Source organism: Pyxicephalus adspersus, chromosome 7 (genome assembly GCF_032062135.1).
Source record: "Pyxicephalus adspersus chromosome 7, UCB_Pads_2.0, whole genome shotgun sequence".
NCBI lineage: Eukaryota > Metazoa > Chordata > Amphibia > Anura > Pyxicephalidae > Pyxicephalus > Pyxicephalus adspersus.
Genome location: NC_092864.1, coordinates 46,354,899 through 46,377,894, shown reverse-complemented (window position 1 = coordinate 46,377,894; position 22,996 = coordinate 46,354,899). Strand labels below are relative to the sequence as shown.

General features: G+C 35.7%; 1 protein-coding gene across 1 annotated transcript in view; it reads left to right on the top strand.

Annotated features, from left to right (window-relative positions):
* The first annotated feature begins 14,615 nt into the window (after positions 1-14,615).
* COL28A1 (collagen type XXVIII alpha 1 chain) overlaps positions 14,616-22,996 on the top strand; it is a 39,370-nt gene continuing 30,989 nt past the window's right edge. Inside the window, exons 1-10 of the mRNA XM_072419093.1 lie at positions 14,616-14,751; positions 15,292-15,860; positions 18,106-18,126; positions 18,399-18,458; positions 19,418-19,471; positions 20,000-20,044; positions 20,726-20,752; positions 21,032-21,076; positions 22,004-22,048; positions 22,903-22,956. Coding sequence (XP_072275194.1) covers positions 14,616-14,751; positions 15,292-15,860; positions 18,106-18,126; positions 18,399-18,458; positions 19,418-19,471; positions 20,000-20,044; positions 20,726-20,752; positions 21,032-21,076; positions 22,004-22,048; positions 22,903-22,956 — 1,056 coding nt within the window. The remainder of the gene's footprint in view (positions 14,752-15,291; positions 15,861-18,105; positions 18,127-18,398; positions 18,459-19,417; positions 19,472-19,999; positions 20,045-20,725; positions 20,753-21,031; positions 21,077-22,003; positions 22,049-22,902; positions 22,957-22,996) is intronic.

Below are 22,996 nucleotides of genomic sequence, written 5' to 3'. Positions count from 1 at the left end.
TGTTAAAAAGAACCATTTTCAACAATTAAAATAATAAATCAGAGTTAAGGGCTTCTATGAAGCGGAATCTGGCAAAACCAATTTTTTTTCTAAGACCAATACCTTAATTTTGCATTGTAACATCTATTCATAAGCTATTTATTTAATATACTGTATGATTTGTTTTAGGTTTGTTTCAATTTTTAAAATTTATGTAATTTAACTTTGATTTTGCTTTTGTTGTTGTGGTTTTTATTTAGGCTTTAGGGTTAACAAACATTTGTAAATTCTAAAAAATGAAATAAAAAAGGCATAATTACGTTGACTTAACTATGGACATAAAACCTTAACAGTTTCTTGATTCATGTTAGCAGTTACAGACCTTAATGTTTGATTCAGTATTGCATCTCAGATCTGAAATACACTTGCTTTAGGTAAATAGCACAGCACAGCTCCCGCCTCAGCCTTTGAAAGAAGCAAAGAAACGATGAACATAACTCTCTCTGCTCAGTTCTCTTCTTCTGTCGATAAGCTTCTCACAATGCACCACCATTTCAAGGGTTCCTCCATGTTAGGAAGATTTAGAAAGTCATCATTTAAGAATAATTTAATATTTACCAATCTACATTAATGTGTGTCTTTCTTATCTGTCTTTCTTGTTTGGGTTTAAAGCAGAACTAAACCCACAGTACTTACCTATCCATGTTCCATCGCAGGGTGCTGCCATCTTCCTTCTTCCATTCTTCCTGTAGACGATCTTCAGCCATCTTTATTGACCTGGATGACGTAATTCTCACACAGGTGTGCAGAAGTTAAATTATTCCCGGCATGCGCAGGGGATGCTGGAATTGGATGTCCCTGCAATAATCACCTGCCTGAATGACTTCATATTGAGCTTCATTAAGTTCATAGTGGGACTTTAGTTCCACTTTAAGGCTGGGTTAATTTTTGAGGCTGAAATGCAGAGTTAACTTGTAATTAAAAAGATGAAGGCAGAAGAGTAAAGCATCCAATATTATTCCATGCCTCAGGCAAACCAAATAACTTTTTTACCTTGACTGATGATACAAGTTTCCACTTCAGCATTAGGTAATGTTTGTTGTCCAATAAATCAAATAATTATGAAAAACATTCATAAATCACAGAGCAAACATTTGAAAGCGCTACTTGGCAGAGACATGATAGTTTTATGTAACTTGCTGGTATCAGTGTAACAACATGGGTGGGAATGTTGGTGAGTTTGATTATTATACAGTATTTATATAGCACCATCATATTATGCAGCGCTGTACAAAGTCCATAGTCGTGTCACTAACTGTCCCTCAAAGGAGCTCACAATCTAATTTCCCTACCATAGTCATATTTGATTAATGTAGTCTAAGGTCAATTGTTAGGGAGAGGCCAATTAACCTAACTGCATGTTTTTGGGAGGAAACCGGAGTACCCGGAGGAAACCCACGCAGACACGGGGAGAACCTGCAAACTCCATGCAGATAATGTCCTAGCTGGGAATCGAACCTGGGACCTAGTGCTGCAAAGGCCGGAGTGCTAACCCCTGAGCCACTGTGCTGCCTGTACTAAAAGAGTAGAGCATCCTGACATTTTAAATTTAATTTTTATATTGCTTAGTTAGTGAGGTGAAGATAAGTGAAAATTCACTTTGTAAAGAAAAGCTATCCGTGTGAAAACTGCCTCTGCCAAGTGAACACTCATTTTGAAAAGTGAACATGCTCGTCCCTGTCAATAACCATTTTTAGAAGTAATGAGACACAAAAAAAAAAAAAAAAAAAAAGTTCTGAACCTATTCTCCCTTGAGAAGAGACGTTTAAGGAGGGATATGATCACCCTGTATACATATATAAATGGTCCATATAGAGAACTCTCTTCCCAATTATTCACTTTAGGATCATTACAAAGAACAAGAGGGCACTCTTTGGCCCTGATTTATCAAAGTTCTCCAAGGCTGGAGAGAATACACTTTCATCAGTGAAGCTGGGTGATTCAGCAAACCTGGAATGGATCTGGTCCAGGATTGAAAACAATTGCTAGCAAACACCTAATGAATATTAGGAAATCCATTCCAGGTTTCCTGGTTTACCCAGCTTCACTGATGAAAGTGTATTCTCTCCAGCCTTGAAGAACTTTAATAAATCAGGGCCTTTGTGTCTAGAGGAAAAGAAGGGATAAACAACTACTATAGATTGCTTTAAGAAAAAGCTGGATGTTTTTCTAGAAGCACAGAATATAACTGGGTATTAACGATTTAAAGATGACAGTGACTGTTGATCCAGGGAACATCCGATTGCCTCATGGAATCAGGAAGGAATTTTTTCCCCCTGTTGAAGCAAATTTTGCCAGGGTTTTTTTGCCTTCCTCTGGACCAGCTATGTCTTATAGGGTTTTATATCTGGGATATTTTTATTTCCTTAGTGGTTTAACTTGATGGATTTATGTCTATTTTCAACCTGAAAATTTTAGATTAGATTTAGATTAATACAAAATTGTATACTTTGATGTCTATTTATAAAGCAGTGAATCCAAAATTCCCTGGTGGAGAATCTTCCAGGTCCAGGTGTTTCAATGGCAGTGGTTGATTTAGTGAATGAAGAATGTTTCAGTGAATGTCAGATTCACTGCTTAAAAATTTGTCACCTTTATGCCATAACTTCTTTTAAACGTCTCTTGTTTGGCAAAGAACCAAACACTAAACTAATGTAATCCTAAACATATTTTTTTTCATTTTGGAAAGTATATTGAACATTTTTATGATGCATATTATTTATGAATATTGTATTGATGTACAATAGCAAAGACTTACAAAATTGTATACTTTCAAAAGACAAAAGAAACATAGGGTAAATAAAACATAACTGGTTCATGAAAAAGTGGAATTTTTACCTCCCCCACTCAAATAATTTCCATATTACCAATATAATAAATATGAATATTATTGATTTGTTTTTTTATGCAACCACTCTGTGCATACATTCATACCTCATACCACATAATCTGTGTTACCTTTTGCATTATTCATATTTCATATTATCTATATGCCATTTTACCAGATCCGTTTAGCATGAGAGGGAGGTCATGGGCATAGTGATTTTGATGTAATCATTTATCAGGAAGTGCAGATTTTTTAAAATTCTTTATGAGGAATCAAGTATTTAATAATCTCTTCTTTTCTTATTTAGGCATCTGTTACTTTCTTTAAAAATGTTGTGGTCAACAAATGAGGTCAAGGGACAGAAGACAACTGGATCGAGTCAAAGCTGTTCTGTGCAGTGATATGTTCCCCCTCTATGCAGATATAGGAACATACAGCATACAAAGAGGGAAGTGTGGAAAGCCCTAAACTGGTTCTCCCATGATAGTCTAACTTCTCCATTCTTGGAGAGCTTTATTAAATCAAGCCTGTTATGTTCAACTCAAGTACTTTAAAGGCAATCCAAAGGCATAGTCCTTTTATTAGGAATTTATTATTACACAGTATTTATATAGCGCCATCATATTATGCAGCGCTGTACAAAGTCCATATTCATGTCACTAACTGTCCCTCAAAGGAGCTCACAATCTAATGTCCCTACTATAGTCATATGTCATTAATATAGTCTAAGGTAAATTTAGGAGAAGACAATTAACCTAACTGCATGTTTTTGGGAGGAAACCGGAGGAAACCCATGCAGATACGGGGAGAACCTGCAAACTCCATGCAGATAGTGTCCTGGCTGGTATTCGCCCTAGGACCTAGGGCTGCAAAGGCCAGAGTGCACCGTGAATTAATAAAGAACAACCACAGCTTCATATATAAGTAACACATTTTTACAAACGCCCATTTCCACTGTGCATTTGGATATTTGGCTGGAGATTGATTATAATAGATGGTGGCCAACTAAAGTGCTAAAGGTGTTGTGGCTGCCATATTGTTGGAACATATTACATTAAAGTACACCATTTTCAGTCATCAAACAGATAGACATATGTGTCCCACATCTTGTCTGGTTGCTTTGTCATGGGCCATGAAGGATACATGTGGACAGGTAGCTAGACTTGGAGATATGGAATCTGTGATATGTACAGAATGTAATCATGTCATGGATTGTAGCAGTAGTTAGTTTTTCCCTGAGCTGTAACCTTTTCAAACGTGAACTGAGATTTTGATTGATGTGAGTCTGACACATATTTTTAAGCTACACAAGGAAATCCAAGAAAATGTGCTAAAAAGGTAATTCCTTTTAGGAAATTGAAGATTGTAAGGTTTTACCACTCCTGATGTACTGGAACAAAACATCTGAAATATTTAGCCTCAGCTAAAAAAAGAAACTATTTTTTGCATGCATCTAGATTCTACTAAATATGCAAAATAAGCCATTACCATGAAGTTATTGTGTGCAGTGGCTCCTCAAATCCTGAAAACAAACATTGAACACATTTCAATTTATTGCAAAATAAAACCTTAGATGAGATGGGTGCATTAATTTACCTTTTTTAAGGCCTTTAACTTTACAACATTCACTCATCATACTTTATCTAGGTCACATCAGTGTTGCTACCCTAAGATAGGGAATTTGTGCAGATTACAGAACAACTTCCCTTTTTCCTCATCTTCATAACATATATCAGAGGTATTCTGTAGTTCACAGAGTTAAACTGAGCAAGGTGATAATGCTGCTTAGAAGAAGTCCAGAGTGGACAAAGAACTGATTTTTACAGAACCACAAATTGAACAGATTTACCAAAACACTGGTATTTATCAGTAAAAAGAGAAACAAATAGGAAACATTTATTGTTAGGTTTTCATGCAGTTTGTGGACTGCAGACCAATGTACATGTGTTGGTGCACAAAAGTGCCCTTCATTCCCCCAATGTATCTCCACAATGCATCTTTGTTGCCCTACCATTGGGCTACCAAAAACCCTGAAGGTACTATTTTTGATTAGTTGTGTTGCAGCCGATAATATTACATTTATTTGTAGTAGTATAAATAGTGTAAATGTGCACTTATACTCTAAAAGGGTGTAAATGGCCATGGATGCTTTAAAATACTGTAAATGGGCACAGATGCATTGAAATGGTGTAAATGGCCCTTAAACTCCTTCGTTCCCTGTGGCTCTCTCCCGCATTATACATCACAGTCATTTGACATGGATAGGTATGCAAGAACTACAAGTTACCTTATTCCTAAAGCAGCAGAGGCATTATATTGACTGTGCATTGCATGTCCTACAGTGTCACTTAGCAAGGACCAAGATCTCACAAGGTGGTGACAAGAAAAAAATACAATAAATACTTAAAAAGCAAATTTATATCTCCATCTTTGGTTGCATTTCAGTTGAATGTATTTTTGCACATACAGATGTTCCTCCAACGATGAGGCATGAAATATTTAGGATTTAGGACTTCTAAGATACATTTTAGGATCATATATCACTAACTTTCTTACTCTTTTAAATGGGAAGACCATACCCACTTGTATATTTGCATAAACTCCCCATTAAAACACCATTTTCAATACCCTGACTGACAGCTCCAAGAGTGAGCCCACCCCCAGTTATAAGAGTACACTTGTAGAACACTTCAGTGCAGATCTAAGAAGCGATGATTTGCAATAACATGGAGAGGGGACCCTCTGGCTATTAACATCTGCAGTCTGGCTTTACTCTGCTCCAGCCCAAGGTCTGCATCACATTCCACTACACCTCCAAGTGATCAGGTAATGTCTTTCACATTATGGCAAGTATTATATTTCATGTACTACTGTCTTAAATGATTTGCTGTTATGTATTTTTTATTTATTATATAGCAATAGGTTTAGGCTTTGTAAAAAAAATTATGATATTTAGGAAAAAAATAGCAAATAAAGTAGAAATACATTTTAAGTCAGAAAGGCATATAAAAAGCTTGGGGATCTGATATATGACAGCCCAAAGACATGGACAGCTTTTTAAAGTTGTTAATACTTATTATTAAATCACACAATTCTCCCATCTTAGAACATCTGGCCATCCCACCTGGTTTCAATAGGGACTTATCCAGTAAGAATGCCTACCTGCAGACAGCTTTCTTTTAGAAAACTTTGGGCGCTGCCATTACTGATGACCAACTAAAAAGTGCTAATTTCAGGCTGTTAATGTGGAATTAAAACACCACATTAAAATCTTTATTGTAGGCCCCTGGGTGGTTTGTGCTATAATGTGCAAATGTGCACAGTAAATATGCTAAATATGGCTGACTTGCTTTCTAAAACCTTTAGAGCTGCAAGGTCTAGGCTCCCCTCTGTCACTGGCACTTACAGTTTACCCTGGTTCAGAGGTTCAGGTTTACAGTCCAATTTTATTGACCAGGTCAGGATAATAACTTGTGCGTGTTCAAATTGTGCCAAGACTGTACACAGAGCTTGGCAAGTGTGCTTTGGTGTATTCTAGTAGAAAATAATTGCTGACGGGTGGATGGAAACTTCATGAAATACACATTTTTATAATCAGCCCTTAGCTTTATTGCAGACCCTTTGGCTTCTGTTGTTTCTTAATCATAGATCTAGGACAAGTTTGCTGGCAAGGAAGATCAGGTAATATTGACTTTAATGATCTAAACATGGGAAAGATTATTCCCACTTTCAATACTCAATCATGTACAATATTATCAGCTTCTTTAGTAAATCTGCCTCTATATCTGTATACCTAATATGGTTTAGTGCAAAATTTCTCTAACTTTTCAACATCAGGGAACCCTTAAAATAACTTACAGGTTCCGAGGAATAATTACAATATTCACAGCTCACAGTATATTAGTGTGGTGAACAGTGGGAAGAATGGCTCCTATATTTTTTAGCACTGCGAAGAATGTCAATCTTAAAAATAGCCAAAATGATCATTGGTGTCACTTAAACTGACCTGAGAGACAAACATTGTTCAAGGAGCCCCTAATAACTTTTGGAGGAACCCTGGTGAAGAAACACTGGCTAAGTGATTCAAAGTATTACAACATGCCATGGCATGAAAACCAGACAGCATGTACAGAATGATAAGTTAGCAATGCATGTTCCTTCCAGAAAGGTTTCCTTTGAACTTAGATTTTTAGCACAGCAATTTTTGTAATGGACCAATATGACCATAAGTTCTGAATTGCAGATTTGTCCCATTCTGTCATAATAATAATCTTTGTTGTTTGTCATTACCAATGATAAATGAACTGAATAAATGAAAGCATCTACTGAATCAATGCCTATATATATAATGTGTATTTGAAAATGTTGAAATAGATGCTGATTTATCAGTATGGTATATAGTGAAGGAAACAGATTTTCAATGCAAATGAACCAAATCATCACAGGCAAGTTTGGGATGAGATATTGGCAGTAATATGAAGAAAAACAAACAAATGACACTTCCTTGCAATATATATTACATAGCTTAACAGATGTATAAATATATAAAAGCTCCATATAGAGAACTCTCTTCCCAATTATTCACTTTAAGATCATTACAAAGAACAAGAGGGTATGCTTTGCGTCTGGAGGAAAAGAAGTTTAAGCCCTGGATAAGGAAGGGATTCTTCACTGTAAGGTCTGTGAAAATGTGGAATCGGCTCCCTAAGGAAGTAGTTTTAGCAATTTCTATAGATTGCTTTAAGAAAAAGTTGAATGCTTTTCTAAAAGCAGAGAATATAACTGGGTATTAAGGCTTTAAAGATAACAGAGATTGTTGATTCAGGGAACATACGATTACCTCATGTGATCAGGAATGGTGTTTTTACCCTGTTGGAGCAAATTGTAGCAGGATTTTTTTTGCCTTCCTCTGGATTAACTACGTCCATGGGGTTTTATATCTGTGATATGTTTATTTCGATAGTGGTTGAACTTGATGGACTTATGTCTTTTTCAACCTGAATATGTGTCTATGAGAGGAAGCTCTGCTGAATTTAACATTCCAGTCATATGCATGGAAAAATCCTGTTTTTTGTTCAGATTTCCTTGCATGTGATTGGGTATTCTCGACAAAGTGAACTCCCACTATGTTTACTAAGCTAAGTGAAGTATTTCTTGTAAGGTAATAATTCACCTTGGTAAGGGAAAAGCCTAAATTCCCTAAATCACCCTTCTCTGTGTCAATCTCTGACCCTCCCATGCAGTAACACGGGCTCATGGCTTTCCATTCCAGAGACTCAGGAGTTGCAATCACAAACCCCAGAGCAACCTTCATATGAAACCTAAACTCACAGTGTTATTATAAAATAAACTATTCTCCATTAAAGTTTGGTTGTAACTGCCAACCCACAACCCTAAAGCTAATTGCAAAGTGTAATTGCTAAAAATGATCAACCCAATGAGTTGCATTTTCTAAAAGAAAGTCCTGTTTGCAGCAATACTGTCTGCAGTACCCTAGCTCTGAGTACTTCCTGTTGTGCTCCAAAACATCTGCTCCAGAGAGAGGTTGTCTTGTTCATTCAATTAAGATAAGGTCTGCCATCTCCAGACAGCACCCTCTGGTGGTGGTGGCTTAATAACACCAAACATGCATGCAAAGATTCATAGGCTAAAGGGAAATGTTCCAAATGCATGAGACTCAATTCACAGTATATAGATTATTTATTTTTTTTTAGGATTTTAATTACTTTTAAGTTACATTTAATAATTTCAGCTGAGTGCAATTACATTTTAAAATTACAACATCATGGCTAAACTATAGATATGTTGTACACTGCTACCTGTAATGATCCTATCCATTGTTCTCAGCCAGGGTTCTGTGAAACCCTTAGATTCCTCCAAAGTTTGCTAGGGGATCCTTGAGCAATGTGCAGTTTGTGCCCCCAAGTCAATGTAGGTGACTCCAATAACATTTTTAGCTGTCTGTGAGGGTGACATTCTTTCTATTGTCCAGGATTGTTAGTGGGGTTCTTTCCACTGACCACCACACTAATGTACTGTGAGTTGTGTATATATAAATTATAGAAGGGGCCCCCTGAAGACCTCAAAGTTATTTCAAGGGTTTTTTATGTTAAAAATGTCTGTAAAGGCTGATATAACCTATGGGACACCAGTATATACCTAATATAGTACATTCCTTTTAAAATGTATATTTTACATTTATTGCGTTTTTCACCTTTATGCATTTACATGCATTATTTAATATGTTTCTTCTCCTTCTGACCATTTTTAGAACATATTAGATGAATAAAATAAATAATACAAAAAGTTAATGATATATAAAGCCAAACTTCAGGTGGATATAAATACAATAATTAGGACTTGTAATTATTACAACATTTAATGGTGATTTTTGACATTTGATATTAGCCTCTTGCAGTCCTTGTTTAGCAGAGCTCAGGCTGGGGAAGGTAGAAGCATCATAAGGAGCCAGACTGGCAATACAGAGTACTTATAGGAGGAGAGAAGTGCTAGTGTGCTGCGTCTCCTTTTATTGTCATGTCACATGCTGTGGGTAGGGAGGAGACTTGTAAATGAAACTAAAACTATAGCACTGGAAGATCAGGGTCCCCTCCTCTGCCAGACAGAGCTGTACTGTTAGACTAAAATGTCTAAAAAATAAAAATTCCTGAAAAATACTTAAATAATATATCCATCATATATCAGTCAAGAAAGTCCTATTTTTTAATTAATTTTTATTAGATTTGACTGGATTGAGTTACTAAAGGAATTTAGGCGGTTCATATTCCGAGGTTAATTATCACCTAGCAAATGATAATTCACTTAGCTTAGTTAAGATGATGGAAATTAACTTTGCAAAGAGTATTTATTTACCTGCACAGAAATTTGCAAAAACAGGATTTTCTTGCTCATGATTGGATGGTTGAAGTTAGCAGAACATCAACTCATTTGCTGATCTAAGCAATCTATCCCTTACATTGGTATAATTCTTGTTGCTATGTGAAATAGCCGAAAATTTTCATAAAATCTTTCAAAAACGTCCACTAGTGTATCACCACTTTTAAACAGTACAAAGAGCTCCCTGATGTAGTATATTATTCAGCAAAGAGTCCCCAAAATGTACTTAAATTGCAGACGGCTTTATGTAATGCCAATATAATTGCTTGGATGGCATCTGCCTGTTACTGTGTTTCATACACAGACTTACATTTTATTATTACAAATATAGGAAATGTTATAAACATCCATCATATTTAATTGCAAGCCATAAAATATTCTGACACTATATAATCTTGATATCATAAAATATGATAAGATATGATATTTCTATAGGATTGTAGATGATGCAGGTTTAAACACGACAATGAATGTGCTTTTAATGTATTTGTCCCCCCAGCATGTTAGCATTCCTGGTAAAACCTCAAGTTGCCCCCAAGACTATTTAAATATGTGAGCTGAAGGATCGCCCATGGGCTGATACCTGAAGATGAAGGGGAATACATTTTATTTCAAGCATCATGCTAAAAAGCGTGTATTGCTGCATCACAAGTGCCTATGTGGCAAATTCCCCAGTCTAAGGACAGTAATGAAATATGTGACATGAGGAAACTTACACATACAAAAGAATTTACAGCATTTCAACTAATATGTTATAAAAAAAAGACATATATTTAAATTATTATGTATATTAAATTTTGTTTATTGTGTGTATGTATCTGTGTATCTTAATGTAAAACATACCTATATTTGAGTACAAAGTTTATTACCCTAAAGCCTAAATGAACTTTTAGTTTAAATTATATTCATATAGTTTATTTTCTTTAAAAAGCAGTCACAGCCTTAGTAGAAAAGTCTGCCCCCTACTGGTTTTCTGTAGCTCTCAGCATAAAAGCAGTGGTGTCTCTGCCGAGGTTTGACACACCCCCTGCTCAGTCACACCTATAGCGTTGCAATCACCAAAGCTCATGCTCCTTGCTGATTGGAGAGCTTTAGCAGGGGGTCAGATTTCTGCAAAGATATGCAATCAAAGTAAAGTTTCAACCCATATCATGGAGGGATATAAAACATGAAGAGATGGTTTTGTTTTAGAACAAAAAGTTGTTTTTTAATATGCTGAACAAATTTTCAAACAATAAAAGTATAGCAGAAATGTTTCTGTATAGAGTTCCACTATTACATATAAAGTAAAGCTAGCATGAAATGTTTGTACAGGTTGACATTCAAATATCCAACCATCGATAACCAGGTTCCTTCAGTTTTCCGGCATGGATTTCAGAGCGCATTTTCAAATTTACACTGTTTTCTGGAGGCGCCATTTATGTTTTGATGGCGCTGTACTCCAGAATCAGCCGTTGGGTTTTGCTTGCACATGCTTTCCTGCTCATTCCTTCTTATTTATTTGCTGCTGTAAAGCCCCATTATGGATTCAGCATCCGTTTAAAGGACTGTACAGGTAGACATTTTCTGTTAAATATATACAGCAGGTTCCCACTGTGTTTCACCATTTAGCTTCTTCAGGGGAGGTCGAGACACCTTAAGTGGGCACTATGAGCCTAATAATAAGAGATGGTCTCAAAGATATTCCCAAAGTGGTGAGAAGTGAAGATAATCCAAACCGGCTAAGGTTTAAACACACTGTCTAAGCAAGTGCGAGCTAACAGCAGAGTAAGCTAAATCTCCTTGCTGATTGAAGAGATTTAGCTCTGGGCTGGGGTGCGTGAGCATCCTGCAGAGATACCACAATTATGACATATAAAGCTATAGTCCTTTTCTATAAAAAGCTGGAATGGAATAAGCTACTTAAAAGTGTGGCTGCTTTTTAAAGAAAACAAACTTCAAGACATACCGTATTTTTCGGACCATTAGACGCTCCGGACTATAAGACGCACCAGGTTTTCCGCACGGGAAAACAAGAAAAAAAAATTAAATGTTTCTGTATAGAGTTCCACTATTACATATAAAGTAAAGCTAGCATGAAATGTTTGTACAGGTTGACATTCAAATATCCAACCATCGATAATCCGGTTCCTTCAGTTTTCCGGCATGGATTTTGGAGCGCATTTTTGAATTTACACTGTTTTCTGGAGGCGCCATTTATGTTTTAAAGGCGCTGTACTCCAGAATCAGCTGTTGGGTCTTGCTTGCACGTGCTTTCCTGCTCATTCCTTCTTATTTATTTGCTGCTGTAAAGCCCCATTATGGATTCAGCATCTGTTTAAAGGACTGTACAGGTAGACATTTTCTGTTAAATATATACAGCAGGTTCCCACTGTGTTTCACCATTTAGTTTCTTCAGGGGAGGTCGAGACACCTTAAGTGGGCACTATGAGCCTAATAATAAGAGATGGTCTCAAAGATATTCCCTAAGTGGTGAGAAGTGAAGATAATCCAAACCGGCTAAGGTTTAAACACACTGGCTAAGCAAGTGCGAGCTAACAGCAGAGTAAGCTAAATCTCCTTGCTGATTGAAGAGATTTAGCTCTGGGCTGGGGTGCGTGAGCATTCTGCAGAGATACCACAATTATGACATATAAAGCTATAGTCCTTTTCTATAGAAAGCTGGAATGGAATAAGCTACTTAAGAGTGTGGCTGCTTTTTAAAGAAAACAAACTTCAGACATACTTTACCCTATGGATTCCAAACAGCAAACCAATTAGTTCACACAAGGTGATGCTATACAGCAAGAAATTCTTTGGTACAGTTTTTCTCAGGCTGTTTAACATGGGGGATCACTTCAAATAACTTTCAGGTCTTATAGAACTTCTGACAATAATACCAAAATTCAAATCTCACAGTATATCAGTGTGGTGATAAGTGGCAAGACTTCTTCTTACATTCCTGGCCATGTGCAAGAATTCCACCCTTACAGATAGCTAAAAAGTTTATTGGTGCTACTTAAACTGACCTGAGAGGCAAAAATCTTTCATGGCTCGAGGATCCCCTAGTAGCCTCTGGAAGAACCCTAGGGATCTAAAGAACCCTGGTTAAGAAGCACTGCTCTTGCAGGTATCTACTTTGTAAATCGTAACCATGAATATACAGGAACTTCAGCTTGTGTGCCCATTTGGAAGTTTTTCTTTCTTATCCTTTTTGAGGGGTGTTAGACAGCAAGTGTGGGAAAATCTCCCCAAATGTGAACAGAGACAACATTAAAATACCATTTTCAGGAGGGAGGAAAAAGGTCAAAGCTTCTAGCTTTAAGTGGACCAAAATAAAAAGTCAATTGGAGGTAGAGTTTTTTTTTTGGCAAAATACACATGCAATGTCTCTTTTGCCACAAAAAGCCCTGGCTTCTGGTAGCTTTTTGTTTGATGTGCAGTGTAAAGCTTGGTGTATACCCAACACTTCTGCATATAGAGCCACCCATCAGGGATAATGTAACTCCTGCACACACTCCTGCACACAGGAGTTACATCATTGTAGTTGTCCAAGAACCGTAGAGGACCACCATGAACCTGGAGGTCTGCTGTAAATCAGGGGTGAAGATGAATGCTTTGTGGAATTCACTTATGAAAGGTTCTTGGACATCACTGCAGCGTGCCTGCAAACAGGTAAGTATTTGCCACAATAAGCAGGTATTCTGTGCATATTTGCTGAATAGGGCAAATACTCACCCACACCACTGAGTTTAGTTCTGTTTTAGGTATACCTAGAGAAATTTAAAAGTCATTCTGTTTGGGTTTGCATACATTTTAAAGCTTGTTATAATTTAATATTTTGGATCATTTGGGAAGATGCAGTTTGTTCTTTTCATTGTCATCTTGTGACTGGAATGTGTACAGAGCAGTGGAAATGAAAAATGCTTGGTTCTCCAAAAATGTGACTGTTATAAATGCCTCAAGGCAATATTCCTTGTAGCAAGCCACCCATGCTGTGACTGTATAGTTAGTTTGAGCTACAGTAAGATCAATGAACAGAAATCAAAATATCACTGTTTAAATATAAGTGCCTAATTGACTGTCTGCCTCTAATTGCCCATTGGTATTTGTTGGCTTTTCCAATTTGTAGTAATTGCATGTTCTGCATTGGTTTACTCAAGCCCAAGGAAAGGGATTTAATGGTCACCAACAATACCAATAGTATCTTAAAACCAATATTTTTATTTTGTACTATTTAAAAAAAGAAAATATGACCAAACCAAACATGGCGTATTATACAACAATATTGGTTCAATCTGTCTTCCTAGCCCCTATAGACAGTGGTCTAACAAGATTTGAACACAATGAAAGCTCAATAATGCCATTTCTTTAGCGGTGATTAACCTCATTTCGTTTGTGAAGCAACACATATTGAATGAAGAAAAAAAACAGCCTCCAAAAAGACAAACCAGCAAATGCAATGGTCCTTATTTAGATGGAAGGCAAAAGGTTACAAAACAAAGTCCATATCAGAGTATGTGGTTTTGGTCAAAGAAAGTCAGTATTCCTAACTGGCCAGCTAAAAAATGTTAACAATATTCTGTGGAAAGTTTTTTATTGTTGTATAATACTGTTGTGAACGTTATAATTTGTAAGATTGTATAAAATAAAAATATTGGTTTTAGTAAACTATTGGTATTGTTGGTGACCATTAAACCCCCTTCTTTTGGAATAGGTACCGCTATTATGTAATTCCTGTTTAAATAAGACCATCTAATACATTTTGGAAGAGAAGTTTTAGTTGATTGCTGAACATTCATCTGGGTTAGTATTCCATATTGTGTGTATTTGCTTTACACCTGTTGTTTTCTTTTTTTAACCTAGGTCCACCATGTTTCCTCGAATATTGTTGCTCTTGTTTCTTTTTGATGTCCAGACATATATGGCACAGACTTACTATGGAAGATACAGATCCCGTGCTTTAACTTCAAGTACATCCGAGAACGCTCCAAGCCTCAGTGATCAAGGTGAAACTTTTACTTTTCCAAAAGCACTAGTTTAGGAACCATGTAACAGGCCACCAAGGGTTTTAGAAAGCTATTTTAAATGTGACAAGTAACAATTAAAGTGATTTTTTTTAGATTTCCCATCATATATCTGCTTTATATTAAACTTTAGTTCTATTGTTTTTTTGGCATTTGTAACCCTTTTGGGAAGATACCACCACACTTATTTTCCTTTTAGCAGCTTGTGGCATCAGGGAAAGAAATGAATAGAGCAGTTGTCATTAAGACTGAAAGACCCAGGCAGTAAAAACAAACTGAAAAGGTTTTAGTCCATCTGGTGCCTAATTTATAGCTTATGGGCTGCATGCAGTACTTGTTTATAGCCCTTGAACCAACTGGACTCATGTGACATGTCCTAAGTAAGCATGTATCTCTCCATCCAAATCAGTGGCATAGCTATATCCTCTAACCATCATTTCCTCAATTATATGTGGCCCTTTTTATGATGCTGTGCCCCTATACTTTGAATAATAACAACCACTACTTCAACCCTTTTTTCAGATGAAGACTGTATTTTGGAAATGGCATTTCTCCTGGACAGCTCAGAGAGTGCAAAAGAATACAACCACAACCAGGAGAAGAAGTTTGTATTACAAATGGTGGACAAGCTGAAAGGAGTACAGTTAGATTCTAGGCGTCCATTCAGCTGGAGAATGGCATTACTGCAGTACAGCAGCACAGTGCTCATAGAGCAGACATTCAGAGACTGGAAAGGGCCAGATAATTTTAAAGCTCGCATTGCTCCTATTTCATATATTGGCCATGGTACATTCACCTCCTACGCCATTACGAACTTAACCCAACTCTACATGAATGAAGGTACGCACAAGAGTGTAAAGGTCGCCATTCTTCTGACTGATGGAGTAGACCACCCAAGAAATCCTGATATATTTGCTGCTACAACTAATGCCAAACAACATGATATTAAGCTCTTTACAGTTGGCATGACATCAGTATCCAGGGAAACTACAAATGCTGCCAAACTCCGCTTGTTGGCCAGTGTGCCCTCCTCTAGATTTGTGTCTCACTTACAAGAACCAGACATGGTGGATAAAATTCTGAAAGAAGTGGTATGTACATATTTTATATGTTTAATGAAACAAGCTATTTATTACGCCTGTATGTCAGTGGCTGAGCAGCCAGCTGTCTACATACACATATACTTCACAAAAGCCTGAGATAAAGGGACACCTTTTGCACTAATAATGTAGACAAAGGACTACCAAAATTTACTATGGAGAAAAGAATTATTAAAACCCACACAGTTTTTTTTTTTTAATCACTACCTTTTTACTTTTTGGAATAATATAAAACAGTAATTTGAAGCTTGCATGAATGGTTTGGAAGGTAAATACATTTCAAGAGAGCTCTATAACATAGACCGAAAAGAGGGACTGTTGAGGAAACAAGGAAAGAGGTATTGGTTCAAAATAATGGACAGTCCCTAAAAAAGAGGAAAACCTAGAAGCAATGTGCAGAAAGCAGATAAAGCTAATAATGTGATTTGGTGAATGCATTCACCAAGAATCAATTATTTGACTAATTTGATTCTGAAATCTGATTAACTGTCAGGAACTTAGGATGTTATCAGGCTGTGGATCTCAAAGTGAAATGAATACATACAGAAACATCTTAATGAGTATTGTTTCGCTTTCACTGAAAAAAAATGTATGCCCCTCATGTTATCTTCATTTTCCTTGTGAAAGAGGCAATATATTGTACAGGACAGTTTTATCTGTAAACTGTGCTTAAGAATTAAAGTAGTCAATTTTCCTAAAAAGTTCAGGTGCACATTGCAAATTGCAGGGAAAATTGCAGAGGTCTAAAAAGTAGGAAAAGTTTGTGACAGGGTCTCTTTAGGTGCTGGACACATGTCTAAAGGCCTAAACATACACCTAGGAAGTGTTCTTATTAATTCTTATTAATTCGTACTAATTCTTGAAAGGACAACACACCTTTCATATAACTTGCCTTACACTGTGCCCTTTACCAGTTATCTTCTATACTTTACACTGCCTGTGGTCTATACTTATGCTCTATACCATTTTTTGAGTTTTTGTGGTCTTCTTCAGTGGGCTGCCAGCTGCAGTATTTTGTATTTTTTTCTGCAGTATGTGTGACTTTTGTGCATAGACCCAATATTCTGCATGGTTGCAAGTGGATGATTTATCAAGGAAATAAAATGATCTAGGTATAGATTACACTAATGTTCAGCACAGGGGAAATCCTAACAAGACAATAGTACAAGACACAAGTGGAATCTTCCCATAGTATCATAATACCAATATGATTGACAATTTGACATGCTGGCTACTGCTACATGAACATAAAATAGGACATATATGCACATTGTGAGGCCAAAAAGAGTCAGCACAAATTGTGTACTTTTTTTTCCATTTGAATTGATCTGCACATTCAAAGAACTTAAACTGTGACTTAAGGTAACAACACTACTGAATGTAAAAGCTTTCAAACTATTTAGAAACAGTAATGGAATTTCTTCCACATGGACATGACAATAAAAAAGCAAAGGTTTAAAATCTTCCTACTCTGCTTTTATTACTATCGTCTTCTATTCTGGTAAAAGTGCAGTAGATAGCCCGGGGTTTAATTTCTAACCATTCCACACTCCAAACAAATTCTTCTAGCATCTCAGTGGTATGGTTTCCAAAACTCCACTGCTCTAGGCACAGATAAGTATATGGGGGATAATTACAGATATTGCCTATTTGGGGAGAAGATTAGGATTAGTGCTGGAGAAGGCGGTGCATTTAAGTATTTAGAATTGGCTTTTTGGACACATTTGAGTGACATATGAGTGTCATCTTGAACTTGGTATTGAGACAAACTACAAAGTCCTCCCAAAATGGCAATTGATACCAACCAAACTCACAAAGAGGTACCCAAATCCCCACTATTTTGCATTTGGTAGTGTGCACACTTGGAAATTATGATCCATGTATATATAATCAATTCTGGATCCCATTCATATTTCTAATAAACATGATAAAATGGCATAGAAAGCTCTCTTCCCTATAGCACATAATAAACAGCACTTCTGGATTTAAGAAATGAGTTTATGAACAAATAAACCACAAGCAAACAACAATTGGTTACAAAGTATTATCTTTACTGACAACACTATAAGTATTTATTAAATTATAAGAACATACACAGCAAAAGTAAATTGCTATACTTATTTACCTTCATAAGATGTTATAATTGTCATATTCTTTACTGACCTCACAAATATACAAAATTCTGAAACAATATACTTGACTGTTCATTCATTTATTTTTGTTTGTTTTTTTACAGAAAGAGCTTGCTGAAGAGGGGGTGAGTGCTTTGCGACACGGACAGCAAACAATTGTTACATTTCTTTTACTTTTTCCTTATTATTCTGGTGTTGGTGTGTTTTTTTTTAATTTAGTTTATGTGTAAGCTTTTTAATTATATAGGTGCTCTTTGGTGAAGGGTGTATTTTACCTTGTATTGGTGTATTTTGTAAAATCATCTTTATATGTACTTTAAAAATATAAAAGAAAATTGTTTAAATCTATAATGTGATTTAATTTTTATTATTATTATTTTTTTATTTTTGCTTCTAGTGCCGCCAGTCACCTGTCTGCACTTGTGAAAAAGGAGAAAGAGGTCTTCCTGGACCCGCTGTAAGTATTCCTCATACTTCTAAAACACAACTGGTCATGAATAATACCTTAAGATGTTCAATGAGTTGCAGAACTGATGTAACTTTTATATGAATATGGAATGCAAATTGCATTTCCCTAAAAACTGGCCAGTCAAACTCTGCATCTATAGAAAAAAGTGGAAAGACAAACATACTGCACGTTTTTTTGGGGCTAATTATATTAAAATAGGTATTTCAAACAGTAGCAATCTCTAATACAATAAAAATAGTAGCGTTCACAATATAAAATACAAGTAGACTTTGTTTCCAACCTCAACAGGTCCTGTGAGGTAAGCTGGATGTCATGCTATACATACACTTCTATCAACAAAATGGTTTGATAATATTTAGTTCATAGAGATTTATATGGTAGTTACTGAAATCATGCACTTGTAATCTGTTAGTCTCCTTTTATCCCGACACGTTTCACCATTATAGCTTCCTCTGGATGAATATACTGTTGATTAGAATCATACAATTATACACATATTGTGAATATACATACATGCTGAATGTACATAATGCATGTGCTCTTGTGAATGTCTCAATAGAGTGTATATTCCAAGATAAGTGAATAAGTGAATGATAATGAATAGGATATGTAGTGTATGATTCTGAAGGGGAAAAGAAAATCATATATATATATATATATATATATATATACTTGTAGTAGATGAAAAATGTTCATCTACAGATTTTGATTGGTTCAATTTCCAGTTACATAGTTAGTTCAAAAAAAGACATAAACCCATCAAGTTCAACCATTATGGAGATAATTCAGTGCTAATAACATACAAAGGTCAAATTTTCTGCATTTCCTGTAAAAAACATTTAACATTGTGCACGTTATGTCAGCTTTTAAAATATTTTTTTTTTTGCATGCAAGTCTGGGAAATGATCCAATACAGTAATACAGTAAAACCTTCCTTTTTTTTATAGGGTAAAAAGGGCCGACCTGGTGATGATGGCGCTCCTGGTCTGAAAGGTACTAAGGTACAGTATTTTTTCCTTTCTAGAATTATTGCTGCATTTTGAAAAACACATGGGGTTCTGGATGCAGGTCATGTGACTTTCACAATATGTAGTTACATCCAATATGAAGTGACTGGAGATTATGTAAAATAAGACAAATAATTCAGCAAAAAAGGATATTTTATACTCACCTGTTCCACCATCCATTTCTTGGTTCTTAACTCTGTTCAGTAGCTATGACCCCTGCAAGATCTTCATATTAAAAACTTGTGGTTGTATTATATTATATAATATTTTTTTAGCTTTCTTTGTATTTGCTTGCTCATGTATCAACTAAGCAGTGACCCCCAAAAAATTGCGATCTGCAATGAGCAGCCTATAACATGATAGGCTCAGATTATTGGACCTCTACCTGAAAACAAATGTTAAATATCTCTGATTTTAGGAATGTTTGGATAGACTAGTATTTTGTTTTTTGTTAATAATAATCAAGGCTATTTCTAATTTTACCTGCAAAATGACAATATGGTGCTTTTGTCTATATTACAGGGAGAATCTGGACTTAATGGTATTCCTGGAAGAGATGGACTAGAGGTAACAGAATATAATAAGGATAGATTATAAATGGCTAATTACAATAAATATAAAATACTGCTTCTAAAGGGTCTTAAAAAAAAAAAAACACTTTTTCTAGTTTATGGGATAAAAATTGAAAATCACATGACAGGCTTTGAACATCTGCAAAGTCTGTTATATGAATATTTATTTATTGAGGAACTGAGCACAAAAAGGTAGGGAAGAACACCAAGCTCTTAGCTAGTCCTAAATTCCAAGATTAAGGCATGTTTTGGACCTTGAATTTCCAAGTTATGCTATCAATGGTAGATCTATGTCTGTAGCCTAGGTGAAGAGGATGGGAATCATTCATGTAAATCACCATGATGATGTTACCATTAGTGAAAAGTTAAAACCACTTTTTTGTATCCTGCACCAAGCATATATTACCTTTTAAACAAAACTTTATAGTCTTCAGTCTTGGTGTCTGAAGTACCAGTGGCCTGATGTGTGCCTCTGGCATTTAGGCAGGGACTGCTCAGTTTTATCTGCATCCTGGGATGGGATAGTATCCTTTGATTCAAACTTTCTTTTTGCCAAAATTAGCAATTATGGAGCAACTCATCTTGTGTATTTAAGAATTATATTAATTGCAATACAAACAATATAACTGCTCTACTCAGTAGTATTATATTTCTTATATTTTGTTTTTCTTGACAGGGCAAACCTGGGTATAAAGGAGAGCCGGTAATAAATTTATTATTTTGGCTACATATTGTGAATGCATGGGGTATTGTGCAATATGTGGGTTAGTAAATGCAGTTGATAAAATACATACAAATAATGAATGTTCAGTGAACTTCACTGTAATAATCAATCTAGAGATCAATGCACATCTATGCAATCTGCAAATGTTTATTGAACTACATGGAAAGTAACGGAAAAGCTAATGCACTGCAAAAGTAAAAAAAAACAACTTTTTGAGTATAAAAATCTAAATTTGATATTGTTTCTTTTTCCCTTTAGGGTGAGAGAGGTGAATGTGGCATTCCTGGTATTAAGGGTGATCGGGTGAGTAACTAAACAAGACTGTTAACAAATAACATATATACACAGTGGCTCATGCCTCTACGACATGCAATGCCCCATACCTCTCTGTTATTCAATAATTTAGAGAGACCCTGTTAGTCCTACTGGAAATTACCTGCAAGAAAACCGGTATTATATCTTTTTGTGCCCTGTGTCTACTATCTTCCATCTGCTCCTGGTGTAAGATTTATTGTCATTGAACACTTCAGGGAGTGTGGGATTCCAGTGCGCTGTAGCGCCATCCTCTGACCCTACATCACTATTGTACTGTATATCTCCAATTATTAGCTAGAGACCTTTTCCTGGCATATCTACATCATAGGCAAGTTTAATAATCCCTCCAGAAACCTGTAAGTTTTTTCAATGCTCTTTGTGTCCCTGCTGTGTGGATTTGCCTTCTGTATTTGTGTTGACCAGGGTCACTTTTCTTCAGGGGAAAACCGAAACAAGAATAAAATGTAAAATAATGGACACTTGTTTTGTTGACAGCTGCCTAGGAGGGGAATTTATATTTCCTTGTGGTGATCTACTTGCACTATTTTTTCTTCTAGACAAAAAGTGAAAAAAATCCCTTTTTTGGGGAAAATACATTTTAAACCAAACCCTATTACATATAGTAATTAAAAGGCATTATTTATTATTATTGGTATTAATAATTAGTAAATAATAGTAAAGTTTCAACTTAAAACTTACTTTAAATTTGATTTACTTACAAATTACAACCATAATATTCATATCTGTACCTGTGATTTGAGGTTGTAATTTTTGGCTGTTTTGGGTTATTGCACTTTGTATATCATCATTGCTATGCACTGACTTTTTGCCTAACTATTTTATTATTAGCATTTGGGAAGAATTGTTGCATCAAATTAATTTATTTAGAGTAACATTTATATTTCAAACTTTTAGGGTCCTGAAGGTCCTACTGGTCCCCGAGGATTAAGAGGCGTACAGGTAAGAAAACATTTCTGATAATATAAAACCCCAAATGCATCACAATTTCTAGGATTTCTATTGTGTCCAAAACTGAAATAAAGCCTTAGGCATATTTAAAGATGGCTTTACTGTGTATTCAAAATTATCATACTGATTCCCAAGTGGAATTCTGTTACATATTTGCAGTAAGAAATACTTTCCAAATAGATAATCGTGCCCTAAAATTAAATACTGACAATACATTAATTACAAAAGATGTTCCTTATATTATACCCATGTAAAACAGCCACACATTTTACTATATTCTATAAATGTGCAGGTATTTTGTACCAAGAAAAATACAATTGAAGTGATGGTGAAAACCTGCAACTAATATTTTTATGATTACTCTTTTTATACTATACTATCATATCCATCAGACACATAGACCTCTTGTTATTACTCACAGAGAAATTCATTTTTAAATCCTAAATGCCTTTAACACAGTCTAAACCCAATTTTGAGAGAAAGGCAATTAACCTAACTGCATGTTTTTGGGATGTGGGATAAAACTGGAGTGCCCGTAGGAAACACGGGGAAAACATATAAATATATAGTGCCCTGGACAAGTTTTGAACCTGAGACCTAGTGCAGCAAATAAAGAGTACTAGCCATGTTGTCTCGTCATGTAAAATCTGCACATGATTGAGTATTCAAAGTGAATTGGAATGCTTTCATTAATTTGCTTTCATACAAATAGAATAATGCTAGTAGAGTGAGAAAAAAATCATTTATATTTAATAGCAACACAACACACCCACCTAGTGAGTACAGTATATACCACAGATTACTGCAAGAACCCAGATCTAAAACTTCTATTCAATGTTTTATAGGGTATTCAAGGCCCCCCAGGAGACCAAGGACCTGAAGGACTGCAAGGATCAAAGGTAAGGAAACATTACAGATGTATACATAAAAACTGGGTAT